At 45.7% G+C, this 12,434-nt stretch overlaps 3 protein-coding genes across 3 annotated transcripts; 1 reads left to right on the top strand and 2 right to left on the bottom strand.

The window, feature by feature from the left end:
- Positions 1-343: 343 nt before the first annotated feature.
- Positions 344-3,247, bottom strand: TREMEDRAFT_70323 (uncharacterized protein; the record flags this gene model as incomplete). Its single annotated transcript, XM_007008031.1, has 10 exons — positions 344-443; positions 840-915; positions 957-1,054; positions 1,282-1,316; positions 1,427-1,562; positions 1,828-2,051; positions 2,324-2,419; positions 2,462-2,495; positions 2,638-2,691; positions 3,030-3,247. 10 exons carry the CDS (start codon positions 3,245-3,247, stop codon positions 344-346), a joined length of 1,071 nt encoding a protein of 356 aa, XP_007008093.1.
- Positions 3,248-3,663: 416 nt separating this feature from the next.
- Positions 3,664-6,993, bottom strand: TREMEDRAFT_45908 (uncharacterized protein). The gene is made up of 14 exons (XM_007007964.1): positions 6,717-6,993; positions 6,273-6,500; positions 6,061-6,138; positions 5,830-5,920; positions 5,567-5,738; positions 5,266-5,481; positions 5,021-5,132; positions 4,842-4,881; positions 4,742-4,798; positions 4,557-4,696; positions 4,269-4,440; positions 4,053-4,119; positions 3,987-4,009; positions 3,664-3,944 (listed from the first exon to the last, which is right to left on the bottom strand). The coding sequence occupies exons 1-14, from the start codon at positions 6,881-6,883 to the stop codon at positions 3,831-3,833; spliced, it is 1,677 nt and encodes a 558-aa protein (XP_007008026.1). The 5' UTR covers positions 6,884-6,993; the 3' UTR covers positions 3,664-3,830.
- A 930-nt stretch (positions 6,994-7,923) lies between these two features.
- On the top strand, positions 7,924-12,214 carry TREMEDRAFT_70321 (uncharacterized protein; the record flags this gene model as incomplete). The annotated part of the gene is made up of 10 exons (XM_007008030.1): positions 7,924-8,143; positions 8,256-8,358; positions 8,442-9,030; positions 9,113-9,302; positions 9,376-10,097; positions 10,390-10,670; positions 10,801-10,935; positions 11,093-11,248; positions 11,506-12,012; positions 12,067-12,214. The coding sequence occupies 10 exons, from the start codon at positions 7,924-7,926 to the stop codon at positions 12,212-12,214; spliced, it is 3,051 nt and encodes a 1,016-aa protein (XP_007008092.1).
- Positions 12,215-12,434: the final 220 nt, after the last annotated feature.

Raw genomic sequence — 12,434 nt, 5'->3', positions numbered from 1 at the left:
CGTATGTACTTCATCTCAGATATCGAAGGAGAAGGAGGTGTGATGAATTTCATGGGTAGATCGAGGGTGTACTCTTGAACGTTGACAAGTAGAATGAACGTATCATGTTGAAACCGACCATTCAGAGTCAGACCTATGATGGAGGTGGACATAGGGAAGGAAGGAAGTGAATACTTTTCGGTGTGGTGATTTACAAGGAAAAAACGAATGAAAAGTTGTGAAAGTCATTACACATCGTTTTTTGGGTCTTGAGAAAGAATTCAAGTGCATGATACTTTTACAAGAAAGTGCATATGCAAATGATGAACAAAAATACCAAAAAGAAGAAAGAGAATGATAGGTTTTAACCTTCCGCTCTTGGTCCTTCGACATCCGGTGGGAGTTTTATAATGCCTTTATCTAATGATTTCTTCACAGCTTGATATTCTGGAGTCGTTTGGTTTCTACTATCAGTCGTGATTCACTCAAACATTGATCAGACTTGTTATTTGAATATGTTCCAATTGTTATTGAATATGTTCCATGGTAGTGATGCAAGATCGTTACCAAGGGGCTATTTGGTGTGAATGATTTAAGAAGAGAGAAACGACATGAAGGTGATGAAAGAGAAAAGAGTTGAGGGTGAGAAATACGGATTGACCAGAGAAAATTTGTGAAAGCGAAGGAGTGAGTTTGAAATGAAAGCAGGTATCACTCAATGGTATAGAGATGTGTGTGTTTGTGTGGGGGGGTGGGGGGGGGGGATATAAATGGGAGTGAGAATATGTGACACTGTGGTGGACGAGTGATGAGAAGGGATAAGTTAGTTGAAAGGGGACAGGGAAGAAAACAAAACTTACGTTAGAACATCATCCAAATACGTCCTCAACACCTCTCCAGCCCTCCTGTCCATCTTCTCCACACCTTTTAACCCGTCTGCACGGGTAGGTCCAGTAGATATGATCAAATCGGTTTACCACTCTCTGAGGCTTGTTTGACCAACCGGAAGGCGGAGTAAGTGGCGAGTGAGGTACCGAGTACCAAAAGGCGAGAAGCTTCCAATGCGATTGTGAGGCTATGGGTCAAAACTTCGTCCACTGATAAGTGACATTTTGTTGCCGGTGATGTAAAGATGGATGATGGTCCGTACATGGATTTACTAGATGACCAGCGAGATTTAAAAAACATCATGCGATGAGATCGAGCGATTTTATCTTCAGGAACAGGTCACACTGCGCAAGAATGGGTTTGTCACCAGGGGATATAGACGAGAAGCGAGAGAATGAACCTGGCAACACTCACGATTGATCCCTTACTTGAGGCGTCAAAGTCTCACCCTTTTCATCAGCCACTTCACGTTCCACCGAACTTCTGCTGCACTCAATCCAGGGACAGCGCACGGGACATGTTATGAGTGATCTGGGAGACTAGACAAAGGAAAACTCACAAAAAAGACAACATTGGGCTTGACGATACCTTCCTTCCCTCCTCTTTCCCTACATATCCGGCAGCCGGGAACTCGGAAAGAAGTATAGTCCACTCCACGGAGGTCGACATCACCATCGGGGTTGGTCCGTGGACGACTGACATGAGCTCACTCACAAGGATGACATTTGCATTTGAGATTTGGGCGGTGACCGATCTGGATCGATCGCGTCACTGACATACTCTACCGCCCGTTACGAGTTGGGTTTTTTGTTCATGCTCCTGATTTAAGATTACACCAAGTCGAAGAGTACAGATGGAAGGGAAGAAGAGCGGTGAGAGGAGAAGGGGGCAGTAAACAGGTGAAGGGGACGGGAGGGAGGGGATGCGTGGGGAGAGGTGACCTGGTGAAGATCGACTCACCGACCAGTCCGTTCAGCTTCTTTCGCCTCCTCGTTCCAAACCGGATTCATATCCGCCAGTTCTTGCTGATAATCATCTCTAGATTGCTCATGTCGATGTTCCAGACAATGAACTTTTGCTAATGTTCCATGAAGTTCGAGCAGCGTTGGTCTGGGTGGAGCAGGGAAGGTTGAGGGAAATAAAGATTGGATTATGGAGATGGCTTTGGGATGAAGGTTGTCCACCTGGGAATTAGCGGTTGTCTATGTTATCCCCTCTGGATGATTCAATAGCATGAACAACGAAAAAGACCTCTCATCTCTCATTCTTCCACATCAAGTAAAGGAATAAGGAGTGATATACTAAGAAAGCAGTGATGACCTAGTGATTTGTCTTCTTCAACTCGAGGTAGGTCGGAGGAGACGTATCAAGAGATGAAGAAGGGACTTTTCAACTATATGTAAAGCGAGAAAATCAATTCCTGTTTGTAGATCAAGAGGTCAAGAGAAAAACTCACATTTTGTGTAATATGCTTAGGAGCTAAACCCAAAACCTGTAATGCGGCGATATATATATGAGTTGGATTTGGTAGTGCATCTCTGACTGGTGGATACTAGAAATCAGTTATGTTTAGTTCATGACAGTATAAATTCACACCGAGAAAAGAACGAGCCCAATCTATATGTGAGCTATAATTGACACGGAGCACGATAAGCTCACATCGTTTCCTGTACATTAGCAATCTTCACATGACGATATTTTCATTCATTTCAAACTCTTTGAGAACATGATACAATATATGTTAGATAGAGTAATGATCGATGAACTTACCGGAATATTTCTCCTCGTGGACTATTCTCTACTAATTCATGATACAATATCGGACTTGAGGTCAGTCAGTCATATCTTTCTTTTCCCACTTTTAGGGGGTCACATTTCACTCTGGACGGGATATCGATACGGGAATATGGACGAAACTCAAAAGCGACCACTATGAAGTGAGAGTACGAGGGAATGACAGTAGCCTATACGAAATTCTGAGGGAAGAGTCAGAAGTACATAGTATCAATAGTAAAGGTAAGTGAAAGTTGATACAGCCAGCAGCCAAGGAAGAGAAAACATAGTCAAGATGACTAAACAGAGATTTAGTGAGGTGAAAGGGTATGAAATTGAGAGTGAAATCGAAAGAAGGAAGAAAAATTGTTCAGGAAAGAGGTACACACGTATAATTAGGATTAGTATAATGTCCTTCTTTACCTCTATAAGCTCTTATACCTGAATCTACACTTACTCCAGCACCGGTGATTAATCCTGTTTTACCTTTCCCATCTTGGATAAACTTCGACAGATGTTGAGAAGCTAGGTTGAGAGGGAGGAGGGAGAGTTTTGTAGGTGGGAGGAGAGGAGTTGGAGGGAGAGTAGGGATCGATATTCTGACCATTGAAGTATTCGTTATCCTATTTCCTGTCCAGTGTTCGACCTTCGTGAATAATTGTGAAGGTGGTAGCGTGTCAGTTTGATAGAGATGGGCGAGGCGCGGAAACGAAAGGTGAAGATTCGATGTGTCAAAGGTGAGAGAGCTTGGGGTCCAATTCCGATGAGTGAGGTGAAGGTGGTGAATAATGTTTTTTGTTCAATGGGAAAATCGTGGTGGGAGAGGAAGATGATGCTAGGTGTTGATGTGGGTCAAGTAATACAGCCAGAATGTCACATGGATAGATCGATAGGGGAAACAAGGGCAGGAAAGAGCGAGATCAGCGAAGTAGGAGAAGCTGATATCCTGATATGAGTCGCTGTGAGTAGCAATGATGATCGAGTAGAAGGAAGGATAGGGGGGAGGCGAATCGACATCGTTATCTTATCGATCGATCCATGCATGATCACTTCACTGATTCAAAAGTCACTACTATCCTTTACTGTCCACATGATATTATAAACCCATGACCCATGAACCTATAGTTTAGATCATCTAAACAATGACATGTACCGACGAACAGACGATCCAGACCGTATCATACATACCCCTAACGTACATGCATAGCTTTCCAATCTTCCACCCATTGTTTGACAAAATCAACTTCATACGCGTGCACCTCTTTGATTTCCTTGGGTTCAAGAGAATGGTCACTCAGGCCGTTCTGCTCGTCAGCTGTGGCAGTTGAGGACAGATTCCAGCTCACCTCATCGTAGTGATGGACCGCGTCTGAACGTCAGTACCTATTGAGTTCGAAGAAGGGATGACAAACTGTAAATTATTTGTCGGGGCTCGTTCACCGTCGACACGCGACTGGGTGCAGAGTCACTTTGAGGTGTCTATAGTCAATCAAGGATTTCACACATGATGTTTACATTGTAGGGGGAATGAATAATAAAGCGACACAATGAAGTGGGGAACGACCATAAGCCAGAAGAGTCTGGCAGAGCGCTTGAAAGGAATGGAGAATAGGTAAATAAAAACTCACCACTGGACGCCAAGGATCTCGATCACCATCGATGAATGCCAGTCTATCCGCACGTATCCCATAATCTCCTCTACGGTTGACAGACTCCACATCGGGCCATTGTGGTACTTGATAGTGATCCCCAGGTGGGAACGCCTGATGGCAGATCTTTGAGGTATACTCCAGAGTCAATCTTGACGTTAGCTCCGCTCATCCCATCAACTTTCGTTCGAGTCCAAAGCCAAGGTGGCACTGTCATTTACCGAGGTGAGGGGAGAGCCGAGAAGGGTCGGGCATCCAGCCACTCACAGCTCAGAAACAATGGACGCGCCCTCTGCTGGAGCAGGCATGAAATAACCCCATTGCGTGCAAACTTGGAATAACCACAATCTCCATGTCTGATCAAGTGTGTAGACTTGAAACTGGGCGTCGTTCTGGGTACCGAAGCACTAACTCGTCAGCGGATTTCAAGTGCAAGGTAGGGACGGGGTGACATTTTCAAGGTCCGTCGCGGGATCACCAGTGTCGCGAGGACATTGCGAGACCACACTCTGATCGTCAGCTTTTGACGAAGGAGGAAGTCAAGGGAGTGACGTCGTTGATGTATTTGCCATAGTTGACCACTGTGGAGGGTCTGAGGTCAGTAAAATGTCATCTACCTCTGTTCTCCTGGGATCATCGTCAGGTTTCACCTGCTTATCAAGGACGAAAATAAGTGAACAAGACAGATCAGAGAGCTTTGATGGAGCAAATAAGTACGGTGTCCAACTCACATATAAATGGAATCAAACCAGACCCCGGTCTCATTTGACAACAAAGCATCGCAAAACTGCTGAAACTCGTCAGATCCCACCGTAGGGTCCCAATTCTGCGACTGCCAATTACCTGTCCATCAGCATTCCAATCATCAACATTCTATTTCCCTTCATCATCTCCCGCATGCCATGTCATACAAGCGCACAGCATGTCTAGCTTCCAATATAAGAGGAAGTGACTTAAATCTCAGAATTGAACTCACCAAGTGGACTCTGCAAGACATCCGCAAAGTCAGCGGCATCTCCCAGTAGGTCCAACCCAAACATAGCCTTCAGATCCGTAGGTACTGGTTCTGGATAATACAACAGCTGGTCGATGATCTTGATTGAAGATCGGACAGCAGCTATACAATCGGACGAGGCGTAATGCTTGATGGGGTCGTAGTATTGATGAAAGTCGACCTGAGCGTGGGTGACGGCTGGAAGTCAGTCAGAACGACCTCTCCGCAGACAGACAAGGAAAGACGCATGGGGAAAGTTGGAGTAGAATACTGTGACACGTACCACTTGACCCGATGGCCCCATAGACGATATCAGGATAACCAACACGCATATGAGCAGCCCTGGCTCCGGCATAAGAACCACCGTAGTAGATCCATGGAGTTCTATCGGGCTGCAAGATCCCTTCATCTGATAGCTTAAGCACATCAGAAGGGATTCTGAAATTTCTGATGAACTATTCATCAGCTCAGGATCAGAGGTCATGAAAAAAATAACATCTCCGAAGGGATTGTGGTATCAGGAATGTAGAATAAAGATGATCTCACCTCTGCGGAATCTTCCAGGGCTTCTTCGTTATTCAGAAATCGAAGATTATCCGTTGTTAATGAAGATACAGGTTGAGATTCGCCATAATATCTTGTTGGTCAGTCGAGGCCTCAGAAATAAGAACAAGTCGGTGGTTGATCAAGAGCATTGAAATTCTGGAATATTTTGACATGCGAAGGAGACATTGAGTTCTGGTGAGAGCGGAGTGAAGACATAGACGGTCAACTCACCGATGCTCCAGAACGATACTTAGACCATTGGTAGCGTTAGATAATATCTGCAAAATACCTTGTTTCAGGAATGGAAGTCTAATCGTGAGCGAATGTCGACGATCGAGCGAGAGGTGGAAAGTAACAAGGTCGCCATCATCCAACAATGATACACTGGACGAGTGAGAAGTGCGATGAGTGAAATCATGAGGAATGTAGTCGACCAAACTCACCTATCTTCCCCACTCGTCTCTCCTCCATCGAGAACGAACACGGGACCTCCCTCTTCATACGAGCTAGCGTCTATCCAATACCTTTGACAAAAGGTATCGGTGATGGTATCGTCGAAATGAGAGACGGGTTGTGTGAAGCAATAAGCTTTGTAGTGGGTCAATTGTACCCCGAACGAAACCTGAGTCTCACGTTTCAAGTCCCCAGTGTCACCATCTGAGGATCTTGAGCTGGGTGTTAGTGCATGGGCGTTTTCTAAGTAGCACAGCCACATGGGCACATCTAGAGAGGATGCATGTGCTGAGATGGTGGGAGAGTCACATTGGAGGTTCGGAATACCTGAGCAGACAGCGTGCATGCTTGGCTGAGGATCACTTGTTGGAAGGGAAGCAACTCAGGGGCCGGGATGGATATAGATAAGAAGAAGAAGGAATGAGATGACGTACGTCAAGACTGAAGGATATTTCTGTTCTTGTCTACTCAAAGCTTGCCAAAGACCTATACGAGGTCTACCAGCTCGGAGCAAGAGATGATCGATCTCTGGTGAGAGCCGAGCTTGGGTGTGATGGGTAAGGATGGCAAAGAGGAGGAGGGGGGACAACATGGTTAGCATGTTGGGAAGTGGGGGGTGTGGTGTGAGGGAAGGAGCGTGGAACGGTGATTGAATGGTTATGGGGGAGGGTTGACAGTGCTCATAGGATCTGTGAATTTGGGGAAGAATCGGTTGGATATGGACCGGAAAGAGGAGTCAAGCGAAGCGAATAGACTATAGACGATCGATGGTGCTAACTTTTGAATCGGCTTAGCGAGCACGTGACACCCGCTTCCGGAATACAAGACCTTGAGGAGAAAGGATATGCATTCAGACAATGCATACAAAAACACTCCAGGCAAGTAGATAGACATGTGGTATCACTCCTTCTCACCCTACCACCAAGATAAGATGAACATATAAAGAGCAACACGACCCCGTCCAAAAGGAGGAAGGCCGGACCTCGTTCTCCGCCTCTCCGAGCACCTGACCGTCGTGGGTATCGAGATGATCAAGCGACTCTGACCGTTAGCTTGGTACTTCTTCTCTTCCTCCTAAGCTACTAATCTCTAATACCTTCAGTAAAAGTAGTGGAGGAGAAAGAGGAATGTCATACTGACCAGTTGGAGAGGCGGTGGTGAAAGTGTTGAGAGCAGTTTCGAGCATGTCTTCTAGTGGCACGCGGAGATTGACGGAATGTCCGTTGAGATCGAGATTTTGAACTTCCAAATGTCGAGTGGACCATGGACCATGACGCTTAACATCAACTACGAGTACTCGTACTGCTCTTCTTCTTCTTTCTTCACACAACTCAAAGAATCATCCTGTTGTCCTTCACTTCATTATCATACGGCTCTCGCCGATACGTACACTCTAAAGCTATCCGATCGATTGATCTATTCCCCCCTATCAAATTATCCAGACGACCTCTAGCTTTCCCAACCTTGCTCAAACCCCCTGCGCGAGACCTCGTCGATCCCAATTCCTGCTCATCGGACAGTGGACGATCTTCATCAATTAGGGATTTGAAGTCTATATCGAGAGCTCAACCACCAGAACAGTCAGCCCCTCCTACGATTCAACGACAAGAGCCAATTGAATCGACTCCCCTAAGAAGGGACATGGAAAAAGATTATCGACCTAATTGGGTTGTACGTTGTCTTTCCGTACCTGGACCAGATACCTCATTATCTCTTTATATAGCATTTGACAATGCTCGATGGCTGTTTGGATGTGGGGAAGGTACTCAGAGGGCGTTTATACAGAAAGGCTTGGTGATGAGAAGTTTGACGGGGATCATCATGCCCAGTGGTGGAAGTAAAGATCGGAATGGGCTTCCTGGTGGGAACTTCCTTCTCAATTCCCACTTCTTCCCTGGAATTTTTTTACTTTACTCCACAATTTCACAGTAGCTGACGGTACGGGAGGAGAGTGGCTTGGACTGACAAGATAGGACTGATTATGACTGCTGCCGATGCGGGGATAAGGAATCTCGATATTATCGGTCCTCCAGATGTGGGACATCATCTTGCCTCTTTTCGAGCTTCATTACAGCGGTAAGTCTTTATCCCTGCCTCTCACACCCCATTGACGACTATACCCCGGTCCAATGGATGCTGAGCAGTGGCTGATTCTATAGAATCTCAATCAATGTCAAAACTCATCATCCTTCCACTGCCTCTTCTGAATTGAGACAAATATACGACCATCCAAGCATCAATATCAAAGCTTTCTCTATCTTACCTTCATCGCAATCTGACTCGAATGATCAATCATCCCCTATCCCCACACCTCCTCCTTTTATACCCATCACTTCCACAGTAACGAATCCCGTGCCCCACCTGCATCCACCAACACAACCATGGGCTCTCCCACCTGACCAAAAGAACACCTGGATAGAACATATCATGGACGACATGTTCTCTCGTCATTTTGCCAAACCCAGTCCCGATACGCCAGGTCCGATACGACCAAACTCTGCCGATGCTAGATATCCTCTAGGATTGCTAGACGACTCAGTTCAGAGATGCGATATGATCTACGTCTTTCAAGCTCCTGATTTTCCTGGGAAATTTGACGTTGCTTCTGCTGAGCGATTAGGGGTGTATGGAAAAGCGAGGGGGTTGTTGGTAAAAGGACAGACTGTGGAGGTGAAGGATCCTAGTCAACCGGGTGGAATGAGAATTGTGAGACCTGAGGAATGTTTGAGTGGAGGAGGCACAGGGGCAGTGAGTCAAACGTCACGTTCACACATCTGTTCTAGGACCCAATTGCTCTGATGTGTTTGAGTAAGGAATGCTGACGAATCAGGTAATGGTGATTGTACAATGTACAGAGAAGACAGTATCTTCTTTGTTGGGATCGTCTCAATTGAACGATTACAAACATCCTGGAGGAGGCAAGACGGTCGCTTTGATGGTGCATCATACATCCAAGGATATTTGGATGAGGGAAGACTATCAAAGATGGGTACAATCTTTTGGTACCGAGCCAAAAGTGAGTTCTCCGCCGACCAAATTCAGATAAAATTGCAAGTTGAGATAGCCAGTAGCTGATAACGTAGCATCTCTTAGCTGACACTACACCCTCTCCCAACGAAATCTTCTTTACTTCGGCAGCATGGAATCATCTCCATCTCTCACAAATCGATTCTACGATATTTCACTTTCCAAATTCACTTCCTCAAACTACACCGCCTATCTCTTTACCTTCAAATACCGTCCTCTTACAATCTGGTCATAGTATTCGAATGCATCCTCCTGGATCACTCGAACTTCTCCCTCGACCATCCAAAGATATCCCTTTCCCACTACCTTATCTCTCATCGATATCTGATATCCCTTCCCCTTCATCTGAATATCTCAACGCTTGTTTGAAAGCTCAAGAAACGGTCAAACACTTATCACTTCCCATACCACCTAAAACATCAGCCACTGAAACGACACCCTTGCAATCTGTCAATCCCATCCTCCCTCTACAAGACGTGGGTATGAAAGACCAGCATGACAAAGTCACATATGAAGCAGAACCGAAAGTAGGGGACGACATAATCATCACAACCCTCGGAACAGGGTCAGCTCTTCCAAGTAAATACAGAAACGTTTCTTCTACTCTTGTAGAGATACCAGGGACTGGTGGAGTATTGTTAGATTGTGGAGAAGGTACTTTAGGTCAATTAAGAAGAAGGTTTGGTGATTTGTCAGAGCTCTGGAAAGATTTGAAAATGATTTTCATCAGTCATTTGCACGCTGATCATCATTTGGGCTTACAATCGATTTTGGAGGATAGGTTCAAGGTGGGTTTACGAAGTCTCCTATTTTTCTCCCCTCTCCAACCTTTGTCTTGATCACATTTTTTACACGTACTGCTCTCTTATATCTGGGTCATGGATCATCAAGGTGTTTGATAGTTCAGTGCAACTTTCTTCTCCTCGTTGTAATTTTGTCTCGAACGGGATACCTACGACACACTTCATGTTACCCAAGGTCACCGACTGGTCCTCAGTTTGTGACAAATGTCATTACTCTGGGGAAGCGTCAAAGTTTCGAGGAAAAATTCATGTGTTATGGTGTAGAGTTGATAAATAGCATAACATACATACCCCACTATACATCATAGCTCCAATACAAATAGCATTATCATTACAAGAAAGTTATAAATGGCAATTGGACGTTCCTCGGGAAGCATTGAGAAATTTGGTGTTTTTACCTTCCAACAGAATACAGGGTATGATATCCCGGGATTCGTTGTCTTTGGTCAAGAGGGTTGATGGTGGATCTGGGTCGTCTGTGGGGGTGGGGAAAGATGGGTCGGAGGGTTTGGGAAGGGGTTGGCCGTTCGGTTTGTTGTATAGTCCTGAACTTGCTTCGTATGTCTTTATCTGAACTCAGGTCATTTATCCTGTTCCCTTCATCTCTCATCTCTCATCTCTCATCTCTCATCTCTCGTAGTATTGCCTCACATGGTATTTCTTAAAGCCGAGTCGATCTGACGAACAGTGAACAAACTCTCCAAACTAACCTCCGAGCTTTGTTCGACGCGTTATCTCTCGAAGAAATACAAATACCTTTGGTAGAACATCGTGGCAGGGCTTGGGGTCTAGTGCTGAAACATCAAACAGGGTGGAAAGTAGTGTGAGTTTTTTTTTCTCTTCTCTCTTGCTCGTGACCCCCAACTCTATACTATCAATCACGTTACTGCATGTCATCATTATCTTCCCTATTCATCATATCCTCTGAACTTACACTGAATCACTCACCGTAAGGAACCAGGAGCACAGTTGACACATAGATACTCGGGAGATACAATGCCTTCTGAGAATTTGATACAAGCCGGAAAAGGAGCAACTGTTTTAATTCATGAAGCTACTTTGGAAGATGACAAACCTGATGTTGCAAAGGAAAAAGGACATTCTACTTTTTCTCAAGCTGTGGGTGTTGGTAGAAAGTGAGTCTTCGTTCTCCTCATTGTCATACCTCACTTCCCCAACGAAGTGGCTCTGCAATCATCACGGTTGGGTCGTTTCGGTCTTCCCATCACCATCCCCGTCTATACACTTCAACACCCTAACCGAGGTGGCTGCCCGTCGAGCATGATTGATTTGCATCGGTCTCCCCTTTACACTTCTCATCTATGCATCGAAACACCTTGTCGAGACAGTTCTGCATTCATTATGACTGATTCGTGTTGGTGTTGATTATCAGAATGGGAGCTTCACACATCCTTCTGAACCACTTCTCACAACGGTATCCAAAACTTCCTCGACTTGCCCCTTCCTCCACTTTCTACCCTTCGTACCCAACAATCGACCAAACCGACCAAACTATTCCTTCCACCTCAGAAGCCGTCGCATCAAAAGGGACGGATCCAAGTCACACTATATCATCTCCACTTCAACCCGATCCAGAACCCATCATCTCCATCTCATTCGACTTGATGTCTATCCGCGTAGGGGACATGTGGAAAATGTCCCATTATATGGAGGCCATGTCCCTTTTGTTCGCCTCCGAGCCGGAAGAAAGTGAGGGGATGGTAGAGGGGGATGTGAATAGTGTAGGTACGAGGCAAAAGAAGAGAGGATCGGGTGAAGCTTTACTTGATGAAGTGGTTTCGGCCAAAGAGGACGCTGTGGGAACTGAAAGTGGGGGAGGAGCAGGGAAGGGGTCGACGACAGTTAGGAAAGAGGGCCAGAAGACTGATATGCATGACGGGTCAGTTCAGGACTCGGCTTTGGGGAAAGAGAGTGGGACGGTAGAGATGGGAAGGAAGAAGAAGAGACGGGCGGAGAAGGCGAAACGAGCTGGGAAAGGTTTGTCTGGAGGAGATGGTATGATCAGTGGAAGTGGGGTAGGTACGATGGAGGGGAATGTTTTGGGTGAGAAGCCTGAAGTGGGCGGGCAGGAGGTTGTCTGATCTAGGGACATTGGGGGTTTTTCGATTTGCTAGGCGGAAGGGTGGCATCAAGACAACAACTTGCATGATTTATTTACTTCTCATCAACTACTTGACAAGGTATCCTTGTCACTCGTCGTCATTCTGCAGATACTTGTATCCTTACAGGTATGATCTGGGAGTGAGTATACCATTATGATAAGTGACGAGTACAGCTACCCTAGCCCGAGGCAGGGTTGTA

This window comes from Tremella mesenterica, assembly GCF_000271645.1.
Source record: "Tremella mesenterica DSM 1558 unplaced genomic scaffold TREMEscaffold_17, whole genome shotgun sequence".
NCBI classification, from domain to species: domain Eukaryota; kingdom Fungi; phylum Basidiomycota; class Tremellomycetes; order Tremellales; family Tremellaceae; genus Tremella; species Tremella mesenterica.
The sequence above is the reverse complement of the archived record's forward strand: the minus strand, read 5'-3'. Positions and strand labels throughout refer to the sequence as shown.